This window comes from Rhinopithecus bieti, unplaced genomic scaffold (genome assembly GCF_001698545.2).
Source record: "Rhinopithecus bieti isolate Rb0 unplaced genomic scaffold, ASM169854v2 scaffold_25209, whole genome shotgun sequence".
NCBI classification, from domain to species: domain Eukaryota; kingdom Metazoa; phylum Chordata; class Mammalia; order Primates; family Cercopithecidae; genus Rhinopithecus; species Rhinopithecus bieti.
Window position 1 is genome coordinate 1380346 of NW_016811970.1, and position 25932 is coordinate 1406277.

General features: G+C 33.5%; 1 protein-coding gene across 1 annotated transcript in view; it reads right to left on the bottom strand.

Moving 5' to 3' along the window:
• The window catches only part of LOC108544367 (ephrin type-A receptor 7-like), a 190030-nt gene that overhangs the window by 123180 nt on the left and 40918 nt on the right, over positions 1-25932 (bottom strand). The window contains 2 exon segments of the mRNA XM_017895460.1: positions 5927-6262; positions 7491-7646. Of these exon segments, the coding sequence (XP_017750949.1) occupies positions 5927-6262; positions 7491-7646 (492 nt within the window).

Sequence of the window (25932 nt, forward strand, 5' to 3'; positions counted from 1 at the left end):
TCCTGTCTATCAGAAAAGATTATTTTCCTAAAAATAAAAATTCCCCAGTAATCTTTCCCACAAATCTTTGTTCATCCAGTTCATATCAATATTCCATAATCACACTCTGAATGCTGCCCCTCTGATTCTTTTGCATAATTTAACTCTCTATAATGGATGTTGTAATGGGCTGCCCACATTCTCCTTACAAAAGGACTGAAGAAATTATTTGCCGAGCTGCCGAGATCTTTGCCAGAAAACGGGCCTCAGTTCCCTGCCTCACTTAGAATTTCCTTTCTGAAAACACCTCGCTCCTTCCTAGGAAAAACTGCAACCAATGTCTGGACAACATAGACGTATAAAACTGTCACCTAGGGACAGCCTGAGGGTTCATTACAGGTAGAGCACTCCCCATGGAGTTGGCTGAGGATTCCAATGAGACCCCATCACAACTCAGCCCTGCTCTGCTGGGCCCTGCTTGCTTCCCTTCTTTCTGATGGTATTGATCCCAAACATTTTTCCTAATAAAAGTTGTGTATGCTAATCTCCATATAAGTATTTGCTTCAGCCTGGGGGGCCCAACTTGAGAAACTATCCCTAACCTCTTTCAAGAGGTTTCAATTTTCATCCCAATTCCTTCCCGATGCTTTCCAGAGCATTATAATAGTTATCACTCTCATTAAAAACTGTAGTATATGTACACTATCACTCAGCTATTAATAGTGTGCAGTGAATAGTGTAGCATAGTGATAAGTTTGTACTGTATATTGAGTTATTACTTTGTTTATTTAGTTATGAATATATGAGGAGCTCTGAGAGATCTTATATTCCAAATCTCTCAGTTGCCTATGGGGACGATACGAGGCCAAAAAAGATAGGTGACTCAACTCTGACACTCTTTTCATGCACATTTTACATTTCAAAAAGTACCAGGAACATAGTAAGTATTCAATAAATAGTAATTTTTAAATTATTGCTCTTATTATTATAATTGTTTCAGTATGATAACACACCTTTTTATTGTAATTAACGTACCTGGAATTCAGCTATTAGCTCAATTTTTACAATATGTCGAGTCAGATAGTGTACCACTTGAGGAGAAAATTCTAGTATAAAGAGGTGAAGTAACTTGTCTAAAATCATGTAATTATGTCATCTAATATCAAATAATATGTCTTTTCTATTAATACCTTAATGGTTTCACTCTTGTATAATGATTTAATTTTTCTAGTTTTCGCATTGGCCTTAATTCCACAACACTTTTTGTACAGCTAGTATGCAGAAGAGACTGTATTTGATGGTGGTGACACAGATAAACATGACACAGTTACTGACTTGAAGGATAATTGCTAAGTCATCTATGTCCCTTTGAGGAGAGACCACATATTATAATTGCTTAAATAATCCCAGAGTGAATGAAGTATTAAAGAAAGAAACAGCATTTTTCGAGTGATCTGTTTTTATTAACTTTCATACTTCTGCATACTATTTCTGTGCTACCATAACTTAGTTTCAGGAAGGAAGATAGTGGCAATTACCATGTTCTGATTAGAGAAAAGGGGTAGTATTCTTCTGCGCCTAGAATAGGATTTACTTTTATACTCTTACTTTTATATCTGGCAAAAGCACATCCATTCTGAAACTCTGGATTGACTGACTCATTTTTGTAAGGGCTTTTGTTTATTCTCTGAATGAATCATTCTTTCTTCAGAGTTTTTGTATTTTGTTCCCAATGTTGTTCTACAACATTATAATAAAGTGTTATATTGTTAGATATTTAAGAAGAGAGCCATTCCTTACCTTCTTATTCTTAGCATCCCCCATAGTGCTTGACATGCACTAGGTACTTAGTCTAGTTGGCCAAACTAACATTAAAAAGCAGCACTTAAATAGTGCTTAAGAATGGAAAACTATGGAATACTATGCAGCCACAAAAAAGAACAAGATCATGTCCTTTGCAGTGACATGGATGGAGTGGGTGGCCATTATCCTCAGCAAACTAACACAAGAAGAGAAAACCAAATACCACATGTTCTCGCTTATAAGTGGGAGCTAAATGATGAGAACACAGGGACACACAGAAAGGAACAACACACACTGGGGCCTACTGGGGGTGGAAGGTGGCTGGAGGGAGAGGATTAGGAAAAATAATGAATGGGCAGTAGGCTTAACACCTGGGTGACGAAATAATCTATACAACAAATTCCCATAACACAAGTTTACCTATGTAAGAAACCTGGACTTGTACCACTGAACTTAATATAAAAGGTTAAAAAAGGCATTGTTTAAAGAGAACATTGAAATATAAGGAAGAATAAAGGTCACAATGTCATAGATTAAATACATATATTTTTCCTCTACTTCTATATTTTAAAAAATATCTCCATTGTATGTAACTCGATCTTTGTGACTTCAGCCTTAATAGGTCAATATAATTACTAACAAAATGACAGGAACAAAAATGTATGGTTCAGCCAGCTTGTGTATGGCATGTTCATGACAAGTAAATATAAAACTTGTATAAATATGAACATTAAAATATCATGCTTTTTCAATACAAGTCTATCTTAAAGGTAAAATCATTGGTTTACACAAGAACCTCAATCATAAGATAATTGATAACTAGATAATAGTCATATTTTTTACAGGCCAAACAAAATTAATTTCTCCTTCTTCCAACGTTATAATACTTTAGCTGCCAATTCTGCACTCAAATTATTTTCCCTCATGCTTCTACAGATAAAGAAATTGGTGCATTTTGCCTTGACAGGTTCCCAGAGAGTCACATAAAAAGAGGACTAATTGGCATTCATTTTGCTATTCACTGTATTAGCATTTTTATGGCAATGTATGAGTTTAGTTTTCTTTAATATCATCTCACTTAACACGATAATACAGGAAAGTAGATATTATTTTATCCCGATTTTTTCTTTTTCATGCGGAGCTTTAGTGATCGACCCAAAATGTATATACCTCCTAGTGGCAGACTAGAAACTAGAACTCAGGGCCCTTAATATCAATGGGCCTATTCTTCCCGTGAGCAAAAGATGTTCAATACACTTCTACTCACACAAACACTGGTATAGGGTCTTGTGCTCCAAACTCAAAACTTAACAGAAAAGGAATTACAAAATACATACACTATCTTTGAAGCACTGGCTGATTATTTGTTATTCTGACTCTCTAAGCTTTCCCAGAAACATGAAATTCTCTTAATAAACTCTTTTATGCTAGGCATCAGTGGATTGCTGAGGAGAAAGATAACCCACCAGAAATACAGACTTAAATTCATTGTTGAAGTGATTTCAGCATAAACTAGGTTGGAAAGGATGCTATTCGTTTAATGGAGAATGATAATTTCAAGGGTTTTACAGGGTTCCTTGGATAGTTTTGAACTCAGACCAAGTTTCAAATCACCCCCCTTTAGGAAGAACAAAAATATGGTAATGGAGGGAACTGAGTATACTCATGCAAAAGAACAATAATCACCAATACATTCCGAATTTCCTCTGTTAGAAAAAGCTAACTGTAAATTCATGAGTTTTAGCATTTGAGATGTAGACTAGGCAATCATGAATTAGTATTTTAATATAAAAGTGCAAATCTAGTTTTTTAACCTTTATTTATGTTTATGTTATTTAACAAACTTATAGGTATTGTTTTATCATTTTTTCTTTTATCGAGGTGTAATTTAAATACCATAAAATGTACTCATTTTAATATATGATTAAGTATTTTAGTACATTTACAGGGTTGTATAACCATCACAATATATCAATATATTTATTGTACATTTAAATCAACTTCATCCACAAATAAAGCAAAACAAACAAACAAAAAACAAAAAACAAAAAAAAACCCCTCCAGCCAACCTAGTTTGTTCTTAACCAGAAGGGAATCAACATCCAAAGCCATTTTACACAACATCTGTGAAATATTTGATTCCAGAAATTTACAGAAATTTGATAATATATTTAGCCTGTATAGTATTAACTTGAAAAATCAAACAATAGACACTTTAGGAACATGAAAAGACATCCCCAAAGTGGCCAATTTGGCAAACACTATTTCTGGTATCAGTTCAGCATCTCCTGGTTATATTCAGAAATAAAAATGTCACTTCTTGATATTAGCAGGAATAAAAGAATGTCATTCTAACTTAGTAGAACTAAGTTTCTATTAATGCTTCCAAAAGATAGCTCTTATGTCAAAAATCATAAACCTAAAACATTTCAAATCCACTCACTGCAAAGCTATGAGACAAATTTATATCTAAAACAACACAAGTGGAACTATCTAATGACAACAGCATTTAAAAAAAAATAGTATAAACATTGCTAATAAAATAAGTAAGTCCAAAATAAAATAGGGAAGTCCAGGTAATTAGCTAAATCAGTTACTTTTTGTCTAATTATCAAATATTTACATTTCTATGTTTTACCCTCCAATATCTGCTCTTAAATAGGAGATCTGATTGAAACAGCCTTCGAAATAAGCATCAGAATGAAACCTTTAGAATAAAAACCCACTAATCTGTTCAAAATGGTAAGCCTGAGATCATATACATAGTTTTCATTATGTAGATATAATTTAAATAGGTAACAGTTGGTTAAAATTGGCATGGAAATGAAGAATAGTCTGTGAATATAGACTAAAATAAGTAATAGATTATTATCCCAGGAATTTGGGATAATACTGGTTGCTTTTAGACAGCCAGCCAAAGACCAAGAGGACCTTGTTATTAGCTTATTACATTGTTCACACAACACACTACTCTAGTGAAGGCCCGATTTTAATATTGCTGATAACATAGCACTTTGTTGCATTTACTACATGGCATCTATCTTCAGCAATAAGAATTTTTCAAAAGACTGAGAAAGCCCCTAATTTCTGAGATTTCCTTCAGCAGTAAGTTTTTTCTAAAGGTTTGGAATGTCTCCAATTTGTATTTTCCAAAACATACCTAAGCACAACAAGGAATAACTTAAGGAGGGCATTTCAAGTGCCAGCAAGAAAATAAGTGAAGACTGCTTTTAGGCTAAGCTACAAGTTCACAATTATCATGGTTATGCCATTTCTTCTGAAATCCTCATGAAATCTGGCATTTATTCTAATATAAAAATGGAAATTAATATGATCACAAATCTACTGATGAACTTAAAATTCCCTCATGCATATTAAAATGCAGACTTGTCATATATTACAAAGATCATAGTCTACGTAGTAAAAAATTGGGTAACATTATGTGAGACAATGAAGCCAACTCTTTCATTATTCCTAATTATCATGTAGTTTGTGATCATGAGGATACCAAACAAAAAGGTAAAAGTGTGAACATATCCTTTACTTCATTTTGACCAATATTTTCACTCCCCTCCTCTAGATCTTTCAGTGAAGTTATTTGTTTTATAGCAGTCTTGAGGGTTTACAATTTTATCTCTCTTTTTTTTTTCCCGGAGAAAGAGTCTTGCTCTGTCACCCAGGCTGGAGTGCAGTGGCGTGATCTCGGCTCACTGCAACTTCTGCCTCCCAGGTTCAAGTGATTCTCCTGCCTCAGCCTCTCAAGTAGCTGGGACTACAGGCGTGTGCCACCATGCCTGGATAATTTTTGTATTTTCAGCAGAGATGGGGTTTCTTGTTGCCCAGGCTGGTCTCGAACTGCTGACCTCGTGATCTGCCCGCCTCGGCCTCCCCAAATGCTGGGAGTACAGGTGTGAGGCACTACACCCGGCCAATTTTATCTCCTTTTATTTCTCCTGCCAGATCTCTGAAGATGTTAATGAGTACACTAATGGTGTAACAAGCAACAGGAAAAGTTAAAGCTGTAAATAATCAACAAGCTGGAAGAATCAAGCTCTGTGTAGAGAAACTAACTAAATATTCAAGCAAGACACCTTATTTAGGTAGCCACATTATTCCATTCAGTGAAGATAAGCACAAAACATACCTGCTTGACCAGTGGTGATACTGACAGCTGCAAAGAGCCTCTGGGATCGGCTTAAGTCAGAAACTCCATTTACAGCTTCAACTTCAAAAGTATAATTAGCGTGGGCTAGCAGGTCCATGACAGTGACATAGTTATCCTCTAATCCAGTCTGCTGGGGCATGTATCCAATGTTACTCCCACAGGGAACACATTCGCCTTGCTCCCAACTGCACCGCTTACACAATATTCTGTAGGTCACATCGTTTCTTCCTCCATTGTCTGCAGGAGGACTCCATTCCAAACTTACTGTGGTTTGGTTGATGTTGAAAATGAGGTTCTGTGGTGCAGATGGAGGCCCTTGGGAAACCAAGAATAAATAAATAAGCAAAAACAGAAAAACAAACAAACAAAAAAAAACATGCAAACAAAAAGAACAAAAGGATCCGTGTGAGGCATTAAGCTTAGTGGCTCAATTACTGAAGAGAAAACGAGTTGAAATGCTTTCTTTCACATAAACATTTCATTACCTTTACTAGAGAAGCTGTATAAAAGCTTCCTTGAATTCACTTGGCAAGAGGCTTTATTTATTTTCCTTTTAATACGTCAAAATGAAAACAGGATAACAACTGTCTTTGTACTTTTGCCACAGTCTTTAGCTATTTTTCTTCCAAGCAATTAAAACAGTACAGTTAATGCACCTAAAAAAAACAGCTGTGCAGTAGTTTAAAAATAGTTCTCCTTTTAACCATATAACGGGGAATACATTTATTCATTTTAATGTACTCAAGAATAATTTATAGCAATGTCTGAGATTGGCTTTGGATTTGGGTCTCTCAAACATTCACTAATTGAAGAACCAAGATGTGAGGTTTGCTCTATTTAGTGAGATCTGCTGTATTTGGTAATGGAATTTTAATTCTGAAGACATTACTTTTTAATAACATTTAATATTCATGCAAGACCCTAGTAACTTATTTATTTATTTATTTTGAGACCAGGTTTCATTCTTATTGTCCAGGCTGGAGTGTAGTGGCACAATCTCGACTCACTGCAACCTCCGCCTCCCAGGTTCAAGTGATTCTCCTGCTTCAGCCTTCTGAGTAGCTGGGATTACAGGTGGGAGCCACCACACCCAGTTAATTTTTGCATTTTTGGTAGAGACAAGGTTTCACTATGTTGGCCAGCCTGGTCTCGAACTCCTGACCTCAGGTGATTGTGATCCACCCGCCTTGGCCTCCCAAAGTGCTCGGATTACAGGCATGAGCCACTCTGTCTGGCCGACCCTAACAACTTTTAATTTTGCTTATGATTCTTATGAGATACATGTGAAAAATGTTATTAAAATGCATCTCAATTTTGCAGACATAGAAATAACACCAAAGTTGATGTAAGATATATTTATATTACTAAACCTATCTGCTTATGAAAAAAATATTTTCGTATCTTAATATTTTAAAATAATTTTAATATTTAAGTATAATTAAGAATGTGTCACAAATTCAGTATCTGTTTCATTGATGTCACAACAGTACAAATGAGTAGAAGGGATTGGAAAGTCCTTCTTTACTTTCATAGTACAACTCACTTGTGCATGCAACGTACGGTGGGTCAGATGGAGCCCTGTAATACCCATCTTCACATTCACATCTGGAGGAGCCTTCTTTATCAGAAAAACTGTGAGTTGGACAACGAGAGCACTGAAGATCTTGAGAGGAAGACTTGTAGAACCCACGGCCACAGGCTGGGTATGCAAAAGAAAACAAAAATTGAGACATGAGAGCAAATCGATCTTTAAAGAAAAATTGTATTACTTAGCAATGAATCAAATATTAAATTTGATGTATGAAAAACAAGCTCTTTATGATAAAATATTCATTTTAGGGTATTTCAGTAGCCAAATGTTATGATAGTTCATTATAAAACAAAATAATAGAAACAAAATGATACAGCAAACTTGCACCTGCAGTTGGCATCAGTCCAAAGTCTACAGCAGAAAACTGAATACAGGCATAGTTTATTTAGACAAAACCTTAGAACATTTAATTCTGATATATAATTCAAATCTAACTTTGATTTCAACATAATTAACTTGTTTGTTGGTCTGCATTAGAACACTTCAAGTTATGTTTTCTTAATATAATATAGCTTTAAACTAACTTTTGACATGTTGATTTGGTTCATGTTGAAAAATATTAATGTAACTTTAATTATCAGACTAGAAATAATAACTATGTAAAATTTTTCACCTGAAAAATGATAGAACTATATTTTCCCAAATTTTCAGGAAACTCCAAGATATAATTTCAACCAATTTAAGTTATAAGGCAGGTTGCTTTCCACTAAGTGAACTTCTTTGTTACTAACAATAATGAAATCCTATGAATAGGAGATGGCTGCACCACCAGAAACAAGGGGAAAGCCATCAACGGCAAGTAGATTATGGCCCTGTTTGTCCTCTGCTGAGAGAGGGTTAGGGTGCAATCACACTAACACAGCAACTGTTCTCAGCAATGAACAGAGATGGACAGAGAGCATTTCTGTCACCTCTTAATGAAGTTGCTCTTATTCATTTAGATTCTGTAATTAAATCCAGTAACAGTGTACCATTTAATATCACTGGACATTTCATATATTTATATTTATCTTCAATGAAAATTTAGCAAGTTATTTTTTCATTATTTCAATAATTTTTATTAATATATTATATATTGAAGAAATTCCATCTATTCTTCATATTTATTAAATTTTAGTAACCTCCATATTTAGCAAAAGAAAATTATATCTGTGAACAAAAGTTAGGGAAAATTTAACATAAATAAAAATGTAGCATTTAATTTACCGGCTGAAAGTTCGTTTAATATTCTCTACTTGGGTATTGTGCAGAAAATTAACTACGTTTTTCACTCTGGGGGACATGGAAAGCAGGAATAATCCTAACATACTGAGATGTCATAGTTTCCAGAAAACGGTTGAGTCATCCCTTAACTTCTGTTCAAATGCTGATTTTTATTGCACAATTTCGATATATTTGGGAGCTCAAAATAATTTAGGGGGCATCAAGAAAGTAGATTTACATTAACAAGATAGGTATTTTATATAATTTAAAGACTCAATTTAAAGGTATGTTATGTTGTGAATATACATCCATTGATCAATAGATAGAAGATAGACAGACAGACAGACAGACAGACAGACAGACAGATAGATAGATAGATAGATAGATAGATAGATAGATTTACACAGGGCTAAAACCATCTCATTGTAAATTTATGACCCACTATTGCCCTCAGAAGCCAGTTGACTATGTTGTCTTTAGTTGGCTTCTCAATTAATACAAGAGGAAAGCAGTTACAAAAACATTAGGCAAAGAAGCATAATGCATCTTCACTTGTTTTCAGTAGCAATTATTACAAATATAAGGCACACAGAGAACAATGATATTGATTACTAAATATTATAACAAAAATAATAAACCTTAAAATGTTCCTAAAGATATGATCTTGTCACATTAAAAAATATGGTTAACAGAAAGGATAAAGGGTTTAACTTAGACTTCTGGGATGGAAATTCTTCTTTTAAAATATTCACTGTATCTTGCTTTATGATTTATTTGCAATTCAAAGATCAGAGACAACATTCCATAAAACATAGAAGGCAATGCTTTACTCACAACTCTCTTTGTCTGAGACATCAAGGCCTGGAGAATTAAAACAAACAACTAAAGTAGACATACAGACCAAGAAGAGGTGTGTGCTGACAAGTTTTTGATGACATCGTGTGTATGTTTACTGTTTTACAGGGCAAGGAGGTTATGGGGGGACAATGGCAACATGATTTAACATTTCCAAAATGATGTCTACTAGTGGAATTCCTCAGAATTCTCATTCTCCTGTTGCAAATAAAAGCCTCTAAATAAAGGCTGATTCCCCTTTTCCCACAAATGAGGTGCAATCCTGGCTCAACTTACATGATTTCAAGAATCTATATGATACCTAATGCAGAGAAATTTCAAACTCTTATCACTTAACTTTCCAATTACATTGAATTTTGTTACCCTTTTAGCAGATGGGAAAACAGATTTAAAGCAAAAGTAACCTGAGTTCTTCAAATAATTCTGTTTGTCTAGAATAAAACTGGATTTAAAACACAGGACTACTGTCACTCAGCCTTATGCTATTCTACCATCATCATTTACTGTTAAATGAGCCAAAGTTTGACACTTATGTAATGGGACTCACGGGCTTTAGCTACCCTAAAACTTAATTTTCAATGGATCCTTATTATTTTTATTATATATTTTTACTAATTGAAAGCTATTACTTTAACTTAGAAGGCTATGAAATAATATCCTAGCATACCTTAAGAAGAGATATTAAACTGAGATTCTCAATTTCACTATGAATTTTGACACTGATGATACCTGCACAATTATGGAATATATGTATGACTATCATTAAATAGATAAAGGCAACACCGGAAAAATGTGATCATAAAAGTCTTAACATTTTTTCTTTGAAGTAATATTTTGTCTCAGCTCAGTTACTATTGAAAATAATAAGTTGAAGTGAGCGAGTTTTCATTTGATCTCAAAGGAAACTACCAATTTAGAGTGATTAAAAGTAAGTACAAAAGCGTTGGAGCAATGGTGTTGAGAGTAAAGCCAAGAATATGCAAAAACAAAAGCGGTACCTCTTAGGATAACAGTGATCCACTGGGTGGAAAAAGATTGGGAAAGCAGTAACAGAAGCTCTTAAAATTAGAAATTGTGATAAGATATCTACACAAAATACCTACAGTGAAATAGTGAGATAAAGCAGGGTAAAATGGCATATCTGAGAGATACACACATACAGAAAAGTTAGATGAGCTCACCAACTACTCCCAGAAAAGCTGTGTGAAAATTGAGGCAATTTCTCCTCTCTCTAAATGCAGCTGGTTTTCTGGAAACTACTAGTAAAGTCTTCAGAGGTAAATGCCTTCTGAAACCTTAGAGATAAATTCCCTTCATACATAATTATGAAGTATACAACAATAACATTCTAGGAGTTGTGCAACAGCAGTTTTACACATTTTTCCTCTGCTTTATTTCTCAATTTGTTCAATAGCACGTAAACTCAAAGCAAACTTTAATTGATACAGCATGTGCTCTTTGATATAGTATGTGCTCTAGGATAAAGTTAGTTACCTTAAGAAATATAGCATTGTAACTATGTCTTTTGATGTTTTGGCTTTTCTAACTGAACATTGTTTTAAAAGTAGTTTCACTATATTTATAAAAATTAGGGATACACATAAAATTTGTTTTAAATATTTAATTACTTTTGTAAAATAATATTTCACCTCTTATTTTAATAACAGTATTTTCCATGATATCATGAAGGCCTAGGACTGATTCTTTTGACTGTTCTTTCTTTTAGTCCTTAGGGCCTTAATGAATAAAATAAGCTCATTTTATCCTAGAGTTAAACCTGCTAAATCTGTCAGATTCATGTGTTAAGCAAGTTTTGCTTAGTCTGTTCTTTAAATGCAAAACCATAACCATCAAAGAAATAGGAAATCTTAGAAAAATATGAAACTTCTATATACCAGAATAATAATATTATTACTGCCAATATATGCTACTCAAATTATATTACAAACACATTAAATCATTAAGATTTGCTATATTATTATACTATTATGAAATAAATATAGTTTATTATATTTAATCTCAATTATTTAATATATTACCCCACAAAATTTATTTAAATAATATTTGTAATTCAAAATTTTTAACAAAGAACATGAAAGGCAATCAGGTTTCCCATTTATAAATTAATTATTTAAGAATAAAAAAGTACCAAAATTCTGAAATCAAATATATTTAAACATACAAGGGAGTTGATACCAAAACCTTCTATGCTGATTCTCCATTAAATTCTCCTAACAATCACATATTCCATAGTTGTCTTGAATAGATGTTTTGTTTAAGCAATGGGATGCCAGGCCTCTGAATCTATACTTGCATTATGCAGTCAGTGGACCAATCGGGCTACTCGTATAACAACTGTAAATGAACAATCCTAAAGGCCATCCAAAAGCCATACATTTCCATGCCTCTTTAGCTTAAGCAATTAGATAGTAATGGAATGTATCTTGTTCTTGAATGGGGGTGCAGATACCCATACTTGGTCCAGTTCTTTAGGTTTATGACCTATAGGTGCATGCTTGGGAGAAATCTTACCTGATTATATTTCTAAGGATCCCCCTTCCCACAATCTTGTTGTTAGAAAATCCACCTACTTCTAGAGTTCTTTCACAGCCTAAAAAGATTTCCTGATCCTTAATGGACTCATTTTTTGGAAGTCTTAAGCACTAACTTTTATCTTAGACATACTTTGCACCATCCTGAACATTAAGGAACTGATAATCCATATCTTGCTTGGCTATCCTCCATGGATGCACATTAGGAAAGCTTTGATAGGACACCAATGTCTTGACTCTATCACAATAATTGAATCATTATTAGGGCTTAGACATTTCTATATTTTGAAAAAGTTTTACAGGTGTTCAGAACCAACATCCTGGAGGTTCTAGGTATTTTCTTGGACTATCAAAGTCTCTAAAGAATACATGATAATAAAATATCTCCCCTAAAGCACTAAGGAGGTAAAATTAGATATTATCAAGAATTTTTTAAAAATGCAAAAACTAAAATCTATCAATAAGCCAATCAAAAATAGGCAAGGAATCTGAATTGATGTTTCTCCATGAAAGCTATACAAATGAGTAATAAACACATAAAAAATGATGTGCAAATGGCTACTGGAAACTTCAAAAGATGTTCAACATCATTAACCATTAGGAAAATGCAAATCAAAATCACACATCCAGTAGGATGGCTATAACCAAAAAGATAGCAAGTATTGATGAACATATGGAGGAATTAGAACCCTCCTAAACTGCTTGTGGAAATGTGTGCAGCCACTTTCAAAAAGACTACCAGTTCCTCAAAAGAATAAACATTGTTACTTATACTCAAGATAAATGAAAACATATATGCACACAAAAACCTGTACATTAATGTTCATAGTGGAATTATTCATAGTAGCCAAAAAGTGGAAACAACCTAATGTCCATCAACTACTGAATGAATTAAATCAATGGAATATAATCCACCAATTCAAAGGAGTTAAATACAGACACATAATACAATATGGATGAATCTTTAAAACATGCTAAATAAGAGAATCCAGTCATAAAAGGCTACATATTGTATGATTCAATTTACATAAAATATCCTAAATAGGCAAATCGATAGATGCAGCAAACAGATTAGTAGTTTTCAGGGGATGGGGTGCTAAGCAAAAATGGCATTTGATTGTTGATAGATACAAGATTTATATTTGGGGTAATTACAACGTTCTAAAAATGATTTGTAGTGATAGCTGTACAACTCTGTAACTATAACAAAAACCCATATATTGTACATTCTAATGGGGAATTGTATGATATGTGAATTATATCTTAATAAAGCTCTTATTATAAAATCCATCAGGGCCGGGCACAGTGGCTCATGCCTGTAATCCCAGCACTTCAGGAGGCCAAGGTGGGCAGATCACCTGAGGTCAGGAGTTTGAGATCACCCTGGCCAACATGAAGAAATCCTGTCTCTACTAAAAATACAAACATTAGCCAGGCGTGCTACTGGGGAGGCTGAAACAGGAGAATCACTTGAACCTGGCAGGCGGAGGCTGCAGTGAGTCGAGATGGCGCCACTGCACTCCATCCAGCCTGGGGCTTAGGTGACAAGAGAGAAACTCCGTCTCAAAAAAAAAAAAAAAAAAAAAAAAAACCATCAGTAATGTATCCTCAAATCTGAACATTTAAATAGGCAAATATTAAAAAAAAAACAGTAAATTTTATTTGCTTATATTAGTTTATTTTCTAACATATATACTCTATATGCATCAAATGTTATAAAGTTGCATTTACATAAAAGAAATTACCTATGTACAACTACTGTGTACTCACAAAAATTAAAAACTAAAAAAAGAAATTACCTATGGATTGCTTTTAAGACTATTAGAAATCTACTATCAAGATATTCTTTTAATCTATTTGTTAATTTAGTATGTAGTTTTTGAGTTTCATAAATAGTAGCTTATCTTTTATCTCAGGAATAATAATTTTATCACTTAAAAATAGTCTTGCAAAAACCAAGCTTACATTTAGGAGAGATTTTCGATATATTTTACACAAATATTTGTGATTGAATTTCTGAGTAGATATTAAACATTCTTATTTTTCACCTACATTACTTTGCCAGATGAGGGCTGGTTTCCTTCTCCCATCTCTCCACTTCTCCCCCATGAGTTAACTGAATACAACTTGACTCAGCTTCCTCAGGTCTTACTCCATGTCCAGACCTGTGATTTTAAGCACAATTGAACTTTTTCTGAAGGAATTATGTATGTCTGTGTGTAAAATATAAGGCTTTGCAGATGTTTCCGGCCACAGTTATGCAGCTGCAAAGAGTTTATTAATTATGAACTATAAGTAGATTGTTCCGTAATTGAAACTTTCTGGGCTTTAACATTATTGTAAAATCTACATACAAACGTAGTTAAGAATTCTAATGAATGCTGTTATTTTATTTATTGCAGATGAATATTTATCTTAATTCAGGCAACGTCAGTCTGTTTCCATAGGAGCTTTCAAATATTTGTGTTATATTAGTATCTATGTTTCTATAAGGCAAACGGGAAAGCACAGCTTATAGAAATAGTACTCCCACCGCTCAAAGAACTGACCTCATCTGGGATGGACAGATCCAGAATCTGTATTTTAATCCTATTGACTGTACCTCAGTGGGAATAATTTTAAAAGTCTGCCTAAAATACAGACCTCCTGTCACTAATATGCTATGATTTTTCATGTTGAGAATGAACAGCGGGCAGGGAGGATAAAAACAACATGATGTAATGAGTATATTACGGTTTGTGAAACACCATCTCTATCACCCTGGAACTAACATGCAAGAGTTTAGAAAAGATACCATGCAGAATATAAATGTTTTCATAACAGGTACTTAAGTGCTTGGTGATAACATGGGGATTTTTAAAACTAACAAGAAAAACTCATTTCAAGGCATTTTACGTGTGTGTGTGTTTGTTATTAATTTGTGTTATTTAATTGATTATTTGATGTTTTCTTACTACCATATAGTAGGATAGAAAAACATGTAAAATAAGAATCTTTAAAAAGTTTTGTTTTTAAAGTTTAGAATGTAAAATGAAATGAAGCAAAGCATTATGTAAACACATCTTTACTTAAATTTTCAGAATATGTTAAGAATCTAGTTGAGGTCTGGACTCTTTATTTCACCAAATGATCACTATAATTCTGACGTCATTACTCAAATGATAAAAAAGAGAAAAAAAGTCGTTAGAATGTTCTATGATTCTTTTGTCTTGTTATGTTTTCTACTTTATAAATATGAGCCTATGTTGAAGAGGTACTATGATACAGTGAAAGAGATTCAGATTTTCATTCAAAGGATCTGTGTTCAAATCCACTCCACCATTTACTGCACACAATTGGGACAAAGTCACTTCACATTAGTCTTCTACTTCCTTATTTCCTTGTTAACTCTAAAGTGCTATAGACATAGTAGTTATTTTTTATATTTCTATCTGCAAATGATTGTTTATAACAATAACACAGTAATCAAATATCTAGCTGTTAAACTATCTTCCAATTGTTTTAATTGAAATGCTATCTTTAAAAAATGTATGTTTCCAGTCGGGCGCGGTGGCTCACGCCTGTAATCCCAGCACTTTGGGAGGCTGAGGCTGGCGGATCACGAGGTCAGGAGATCAAGACCATCCTGGCTAACACGGTGAAACCCCGTCTCTACTAAAAATACAAAAAATTAGCTGGGCATGGTGGCAGTCGCCTGTAGTCCCAGATACTCAGGAGGCTGTGGTAGCAGAATGGCGTGAACCCGGGAGGCAGAGCTCGCAGTGAGCCCAGATCGCGAGATCGGGCCACTGCACTCCAGCCTGGGTGACAGAGAGGGACTGCGCCTCAAAAAAAAAAAAAAAAAAAAAAAGAAGTTCTTTTCTACCATCATCAGCCTAACCACCCCTACAAATATGCCATATAGAAACACAGAGTTCACCCACTTAGTCTTTCAGAGATGCCTTCACAAGCAAAAGTGTTAAAAAACGGGTTCTACAAGGCCTGTCCTGCATCTGCATGGCACCCCTGAGGGTGCCTGATTCTTGTCAGAGATCCGTCTGCCTACCGGTTTACCTCTAGCTTTCACTGTGCCATTGTTGCTGAACCCTGTCTGTATTTCCGAAGATGTGCACATTCATTTTGGTTCATGCAGATAAGTATCCAGAAATAGAATTTTTAAGTCATGTAAATTACTAAAAAGAATCAACTTGTGCAAAAAAGGAAAGATTCAAAATGAAATGCAAACCCTTCTGGATGTCACTCAATAATGTCCTCACAGGTTTTCTCTGAGAGTTCACCCTATAGATTAAAAAAAAAATGAACTATGAAATCTCAGGATCTAGTAACTGGAAAGGAAAAGTACTAAAATAAAGTACTTTTAGTTCTAATTCAAGTCTGTGACAAAACAGTATTATTCTGGGGTTCCCAAGGACTAAAAATACTTAAATTAGGGGAAGTTAGCTTCATAAACTCAAACATTATATTATTTACTTGTAGGAACTTAAAAGTATGGCTTAGCTGTGACACAGCACTATTTTATTCTACTAAAAATCCTCTTTGAGGACACGCCTTTATGAACAAGAGGCAACAATTAGGAGAGTTCTTACCTCACAATTAGTGTTTGGAAGATTTCAGACAGGAGGCACAATTTTCAATAGCATTTATGCCACTGCCAAGTTTATTTTCAAATCGTTCTGTTATATTTACTAAAGTACCAAACATTTTGCACATCAGTTTTATTATTCATTCTCATTATGAAAACGTACTGAGAAAGATCAGAGAGTGTAGGCTCTATGTTAAAAAATATGAGTGATAATTCCTCTTTTTAAGTATCATTACATTTGCTGTTACATAATCATTTTTAACACATTTATCAAAAGATAAAATTCATAGTTTGAATGATAGACACTGTCAGTCACACTGTATAAGGCCTGACTTCAATGATCCTAACGAGGCAGGATGACTTGTCCTTTATATCAATTATAAGACCGGCTGCTCTCCTAGTATGCATTCGCTGTGTGGCCTTTACAAAGTTGCTCAAGTTCTGAGTCCAGTTTTCCCATATATAAAATAGAGAAAATAATAATAACACTATCTTATAAGATTGTTATGAATTGCAGTGCATAGTTCATGTGAAGAACTTAGTATGCTGCCTGGAAAAGACTAAGCACTGAATAAATAGTTAACTACTGTAACTATTTTACAATGTCAATTTCTAAGCAAAGTTTTGATACCACTGTAGTACTCCAGACAACCTCTGAAACACTTTACCAAATGTGTAAGCAAATAGGAAATACAAATTAATTATTAACCAAATATAGGCCAGTATTAATTCCTCTACCAAATAATTACTATTTGCATACTATGTACCTATTACCGTGTCAGGCAGGCAATGGACCAAAAAGGTATATCAGCTAAAAAGACAAATAATGATGATCTCTAAACACCACATTATCCTTTTGACCACTAGCTTCAAATGGTATGGATAATCAGTTGATTATGAGCTTAAGCTAATTAAATTTCTGATATTTAATAGTAAATTACTTCTATAAATTATAAATATTGTACCTTAATTTGTATCTTTTACAGCATGCCCAATTATCTCCTATTTCAGAGGTGACTATAAACTCTAAAGTCACCTTTCCTGCCAAAGCTGTAGCATTTCATCAATGTGAAATGAGAAAACTACTCAGCACAGTTAGACACGCAGGAAGTGTGTAGGGACACATTATTGACCAATTATATATAAACTGGACAGCTATCTGTGGCAGTTATTGGCTTGATTTCCAATGAGGCTAATGAAGAATCTGGCAATATCAGAATATTCTATAAGGTCAGGTTACTTCAAGTTCATAAAAATTGCAACTTTAGTCCAATTCAAAGGATTAAAATTAGACTATCTTGTGAGTGGCTTGTCAATAATTAATTTTTCTCCCATGATATATTTAAATCTATATATTTGTGGAAAAGCCTTGAAAATCCATAGCTAAAAGAGGATAATTAATTTCATCTTAATTTCCTAAAATAAAGACCTGTACTTCTATGCACAGCAGTCCAACACATGGGCTTTTCACTACCAGTTTTCTGCGATAATTTAAAAAATTATTAAAGCAAAATTGTCAGTTAAAGCAATCTTTCTGGCTATTTGGTTGAAGACTCTGTTTCCTTATTCAGTCAGTTATAAAATGTGGATCAATACTAAGTCTTGTGAAGCAAATAACCCTAAAGCCCTTTAAGGCAGTTTGAACATGTGTGGAGGTAAATAATCATTTCTTTTATGTCAGTGGAAAATTTTCTGGAGATCATAAAGAAATCAGTTTACCCTGAAGCATGACGTATTAAATGGATGCATCAGGACAATGAGTATATTCACTCAATCCTTAATTCTTAGAAATAAAAGAAAATAACAAGCAGAATAAATCCTTATAAAAATGTTGTTGAGCTCTGGCAAAAAAAAAAAAAGGAGAAGGAAAAGAAAAGGTCACACACACACACACACACACGCAAGATATATAGAATTTTTAGAAATAAGCTAGTAAGAATTCTGACTGTATTTTCATACTTTCTACTCCTTCATAATAGAAAACCAGTTAATTAATTGCTGATTTTTACCTCCACACCCAAGCAAATAATTTGCCACAGCTCTCTCTATCCATATCCTATTAACTTTGCATCCATAGAATTTTGCAAAAAGACAACGTAACCACTAGCAGAATATCATTTAATTGTTTTTTAAAACAAACTCTGCAGAAAAAGTAGCTACATATGTAAGGAATAACCCTACATACTTTCATTCTTTTTAAAAGAATAACATCCTTTCTTCATGAAACAGTTAAATGCTTTACCTCCTCCATATTTTCTGACCTCTTAAGCTACTTAGGAGAACGGTTTCACTCAATACAACATACCATCATTATGACATTCACACTGCCATAATTATTTCTTTATGCATGTGTCCCCTAACTCATTATGAACCCCTCAGGTTCAGAGATTATAATATATGTATCCATGGATTCCCAAAGCCTAGCACAATGTCCAGCACATAGCAGGAGGTTAATCTATGTTTACTGAATGGAAGAATGAATGAATTTTATTCATCCTCCAGCATTATGCATCTGGTGACACCATCCCACTTACCAAAGGTTAATTCACTGACACCACTTAGTAAATTTTTCATAGTAATGGAACAACAGGACTGATGTGCAGTGAAGCCTTGGCTACAAAAAGATACTTCACGGGCTTTCAGTCTTTAAGTCTCCTTGTTATGCTGCACAGGGAGACAACTGCACAGCCATGTTTAGATAAATACTTTAAATGATTTTAACCTGATTCTGTAAGCATCCTTAACACAGTAACAAGAAAAAGTATACAAATGAGATTAAAAGCATTTTAGGAGCATATAATTGAATATCTTCTCTGAACACAGGAGAGAAAAGGTCCAAGAGAAGGAAAACAACTACGCTGAGAATTATAAATTATAACAAAACTATAATTTCAGGGTTGCTTCCAAGACAAAAATTTAAAGAATAATAGTTTTTTTCCTGCTCTGGATTATTTAAAAAACTGTTTTCTTTAAATACAAGACCTATCCAAATTCAAAAACAGTGATATTCTAGTTTTAGGTTACTGAGAGTTGCCATACAATAACATTCATTTCTGTTGGTAATTTGGAACTAGACAGGCCACTGTTAAAATAAATTCAAATAATTAACATTTCTATTGGAAAACAGAAATATCACTGATTCTTTCTTATGAAAAATAATTTCAATTTATTTCTTACTGGCTCTCTTTTAAATCTTTAAACAATTGTAGCGTAAGTAAAAAAACTAATTTAAAAACAATGGGATATTACATCTTTTGTTTTCTTTCATTATGAGCATAAATACACAAATATATTCACACACCCTTCTGTACATTTGGTTTCTCATTACATTTCATACGTCTCTGAGATATATTAATTCATTTGATCTATGACCTATGGAGGGGCACGACAAAACTAAAGGTGAAAGCTTATTTATATGTATATATACTACTTTACTTTTTTCAAGTTATAAACCAGGCAAAACTGTAAAGTACCTTAATATTCAAAGTGAACTCAGAAAAAGCACAGTCAGTTCTCTGTATCCACTGGTTCTGCATCCACGGATTAAACCAACCATGGATAATAAATACTTGGGGAAAAATAACAAAAAATAATACAACAATAAAAAAAGCAAATTTTAAAAACAACACAATATAACAACTACATGCCTATAATTTACATTGTATTAGATATTATAAGTAATCTAGAGATTTACAGCATAGAAAAGGATGTGCATAGTTTATACAAATATGTATACATATTTGTAAATAAATATACATATTTGTATAAAATACTACATTTGTATACAATAATGGCAAATACTATGTATGCCATTTTATATAAGGGACTTAAGCATCTGTGGATGCTGGTATCCAAGGGGATCCTGTAACCCATCCCCCCTTGATACTGACAGGCAACTGTAATGACAAGCGCTACAAAGTATTAGACTCAACACCTACATGTGCATATATTTCAATCTGAAATAATTTAGAAATTTAGAAGTGAAATACTGTTTTCTCATAGGAAATGATGATAAAGTAAATGTGTACATTTCCAAATAAAAATACACGGAAAGTTCTTACAAAGAAAATGAAAAACTAGAATATAATGATTGATTCTATCTCTATATTAATGATGCTATAAACGAGTATGTGTAGAGAGCTGATGGTACATTACATCTTCCTAATTAATTAGTATAAATCATCCCCAAACCTGACTAAAGATTTGAAAATGTCAATTTATACTAATCAGAACACCAGAAATAAGGAAGGGAAAAAATCAGTTCAAAGATTGCACCCAAATGAAGTGGTTAAGAACATACAGGATAAAAGCAGATGACAGGTTGTGAAGACATACTGTCACAGATGGATACCAGGTGGAATGGATCAGACAATATTTTTAGAATCGATATTTTTTTCAACATTTAAGTTAAATTACCCTTTTGGATAAATGTTCAACAAAAGACTGATAGGATAACTAGTTTTACATGCATCTGAATAAACAAAATATCTAAAAGCTAAGGGGTGAATGATTTATTTTTATATTACTTAGAAATAATCAAGCATTGTATAAGAACTTGTAAAATAAACATTTGTCAGTGGATGAACACCAATGATAAAGGAGATATCTGATGCTTGAACATTTCCTTTATGCTTTCATTTCATTTCACCATAATGAGCATACTACCTATGGCACAGCAAAACAAGGAGGGTAATACTTGCCAAATACCAGCAATTACAAAAAGGGGAGTTACAACCTTGTAAGAGTATGACTATTCTTTTGCCACTTTTCAACATGATTATTTTGCAGTTTAAGTTAGCAGCTGTTTAAATAAGAGGCTAGAAAGTAATCTTCTCATGCTACAGATGTTAAAAGATAATGCCTAGACATAGAGTCAATAAGGTTTTAAGGTTTTTGATTTTCCCAGGCTGAAATCCTACTCTTATCATATATTAGTGTTGAATGCTATACAATATTTCATAAAATTAGAATTTAGAGAAAACAATTTTTAGCAAGATGAGAAGCATTGCTTTTTGCTTGTTATTTCCATTACATCTTTGCTTTATAAATTTTCCTTCTAAGTTATGGCCTCAAATGGCATAGGTTGTCCAAACTTTTAAATAGTTTTCTGTTTGTTGATGAAATGTGTTGAGTGGCTAACTCCAAAGCATTGTGCTTGCAGCTATAACAGCCTAAGTGCTATTCAATATGGTTAAACATTCCACTTTTCACATGAAAAATATAATAGTTAAGTTCATACATTGGCTTCGCCTTAATATCTATATCATTATTTCATTATTTTTTTAGGTAATTACTTCTTCCACTACCCCTTTAAATAAAATTATACTAAAAGGAAACGGAGAATTCTGAAAATGTAGTACTTTCTTCTGAATTATGGTATACACTCTTACAATTTAGAGTGCATATGTCTTCAACAATCGTCAAAATAGTTATCTGGATTAAAATACATACATTTTCTATTCAAATATTTAATTGTGATACATGATTATATAACAAGATATATTTTTATTTTGACATATAGTCAATAATTATAGTAATATATCTTTGGAATTAATAACTAGAAATCACTAGTTTTTCTATTTAATTTTATTAATATAATCACAAATTCTACTTTATTACTTCAATATCAAAAGGGAAAATTACAAAGTTAACAGAAATCTCCAAGAACAATAATTCTTGACCTGTTCTTAAAATCTAAATGTTCTGTGTAAAGTAATTGTTCAATAATTTGGTTATGTGAAAAAATGACTTGAGTCAAGTATAAAACAGAAGCTCTGACTTCTTAGAAATGGTGAATTCCATAGGGCAGGTCAGGGAAACTTGCATGTAATTTAGTACTTTTACACTGCACTTCTTATATTCAATATCATTTGTGAAAACTGTATGGAATAGGTTCTCACTCTTGCCATTAACTTCTACTCTTGATTCTCTGGAATCTGATATTTCATGGATTTGCCAGCTGTTTACCATATAGGATTATCACATAGTATTATGTGAGACAGTTTAACTAGAGAGCTTAGATGATGGTATCAAGATTAGTAGTATTGTTAGCTCTCAGGATTCACCAACATCTCCAAAGTTATTTCTGTAGAATGACAAAGGTTTATGCTCTATTTGTCACTCTTCTTTTTTTTTTTTCTGGTGTATTCTCTTTTGAATAATCACAAGCTTAACATAAGTGTGCCATTTACTAATGGATTAGTATATTGCTGCATGTTTTACAAAAGGTAAAAAAAAAATTCACTTCAAAGCTCATTTGACATATCATACTAGCACATAAAGGAATAAAGCCTTTCATAGTATACCTCATGTTTCATAAATACATCAATTAATTTTCAGAGAAATAAAGTATAACAATAAATAAATAAAAATGTATAACATGTCAGAAGAATTATTAAGAATGTAGCAGAATATTAAATTCCTAACCAACAGAGAGCCTCAAAATAATATGGAGTCACACTAAAGGTATCTATCCAGAGCTTGTAAAAAAATATTCAAGTCAAATACAGAGATAGTTCTATCAAGGAGTACACTATGTAGTGCTAACTTCCTGAAAAGAGTCATTACAGTTATATTTGCTAAATTTCTGAAACACATCACCTCCTTAGTGAAGCCATATCTGACCTCTGGGTTAGATAACTGAGTCCCTCATCTGTCTTCCCATTCCTCTGTTTTAGCACTACAGAAAATAATAGAGATATGAATTTATATACATAGACAAATACTCTATGTTTCTATCTCTCTATTATCTATCTATCTCATGCCAAGTGCATGATACCCTCACTAAAACTTCGCAAGATCATATTTTTCTAACTAAATGTAGAAGTGTCAAATATATTACCTTTATATTTCACAGTGTAATCCTTGTAAGTCTTCCTTTGAAGTGTCATGCCTTACTAGCGAATCTTTGACACTGCCAAATATGTTGGTGTTTTACGTATATTTATAATCTTTGTAATTTTATTTGCCAAAATAGAAGAAACTTGTATCTGTGAATGCATATTGATGGTTAAGAAAAAAATTAAAGAACAGTGGAGACTAGTCCTTCAGACTGCTGGCTATGGAGCCAAACACCTTGAGTTCAACTCCTGAGTTCAAGTGCTAGAACCATCATTAGACCACCAATAGGAAACTGCCTTGGTTTCCTCATCTGTAATACAGGAATAATAGTGACACTTTCCTAATAGGATCACTATGAGGATTAAATTAAGAACATGTAAGAGTGTCTGGCACACAGTAAGTAATTTACACGTATCAGTTAATTTTTTTATAGTAAATATCATTTTTAAAAAGATAATATTGCTTCCTCCACAACACACAAAATTTCTGAAGAGTTTTAACGTTTTGCAAACAACTTGTTTAACTGCCTCATTATATAAACAATGTAGCTAAATGTCTGAAAGTTTCAACTTAGAAATTCCTTTAATAGTTTCAACAATTAAGGAAACAATGTATACTGGAACCTTTAAAATAATATTATTTAAAAATCTTCATTTGAAAATAAGCCTGTTTTCCTTCTGTTACTGATCTTACTCTGTTTAGCATGTTATTTTGGTAGAAGTACAACTCTAAGTATGCCAAACTCATGTTCCAATATGTGTAACTTGAAATGTAAAACCAAACAACAACAACATTAGAAAGACTGATAAAAACTCAGAGAGGCCAGGCATGGTGGCTCACACTTGTAATCCCAGCACTTTCGGAGGCCAAGGTGGGCAGATGGCTTGAACTCAGGACTTTGAGACAAGCCCAGGCAACATAGTGAAACTCTCTTTCTACAAAAAAATTAATAAATAAATAAGAAAAATAGTGAGATGGCATGTGCCTGTAGTTCCAGCTACTCGAGAGGCTGATGCAGGAGGATCACTTAGGCCTGGGACACAGAAGTTACAGTGAGCCGAGATCACGACACTGCACTCCAGCCTGGGCAACAGAGAGACCTTGTCTCAAAAAACAAAAAAAAACTATCAAATTTAAAAGACAAATTAAAAAAAAAAAAAAAAAAAAAAAACTCCTAATAAGCAGATAGTATAGATAAAAAATTCACAATCAAAACAGCAAAGAAAAAAAAAAGAATAGAGTTCTGTGAAAACACAACTTACATTTGAAGTCATTTTGTGGTTTTTCTTTGCTACCCTAAACATTGATGTGTCTCTACACAATTTGCTATTAATCTGCTTCCCACCTAATCTGAAGAATCTGATATTTTTTTTTTTTTCTAAAGACATCTAAGAAAAACGAAAGCTCCCACTTTCCTCATTCATGATCACAGAAGGAAAATAGTTTAGAGTTTCTTCCATTGTTATCTATCCCAGCCAGTGAGTCCACAGAAAATTCATTATAAAAAATCTATGCCATGTGGACATGGTAGAAGATAGACAGAAGAAAGTGGGGGATGGTCATCTCATCATTAATGAGTATGAAAATAATCAAGAGAGGAAGAGAGAGGGCACACTGCTATACTGTCACCAGTGATTATCAGGGTACACATATTTTGTGTGTGTGGTTTCATTTTCTTTTTCTTTTTTTGAGACAGGATCTCACTCTGCCACCCAGGAGGAGCACAGTGGTATGATCACTATTCACTGTAGCCTCAACTGCTGAGGCTCAGGTGATTCTCCCACCTCAGCCTCCTGAGTAGCTGGGACCATAGGCATGAGTCACCACACTGAGCTAATTTTTAATATTATTTGCAGAGACAAGGTCTTGCTGTATTGCTCAGGTTGGTCTCAAATTCCTGGGGTCAACTGATCCACCTGTCTTGGCCTCTCAAAGTGCTGGAATTACAGGGATAAGCCACCACGCCTGGCCTGTTTTCATAAACCAATTCAGCACTGAAAGTCTGCCACCAAATAACTGATATGAATTCTTTGAGAACATATCTGATCCTCATAATATATGAGAACAGAAACAGAAGATTCTTCTTCCAACTACAGAAATACATATAGCTGACTGTCTGGAAAATCGTGTCCTTCCCTTATAAGGTAACATTTAATGTCTTGCATATCAACATATTTGAACAAAAATAAAGTAGGTTGTATGCATAAATGCATACTCAAATGGAAGCCCCACATTTGAGGAAATATAAGAGCTCTTCAACTCTTCAGCCCTGGGCTTCAAGTTAAAGATTTGGGCAGACTCAGGTGCTTTCTCCTTCCATCTTTGAGGAAGACCCTTAAAACATAAATTAATTGTCTTTCTT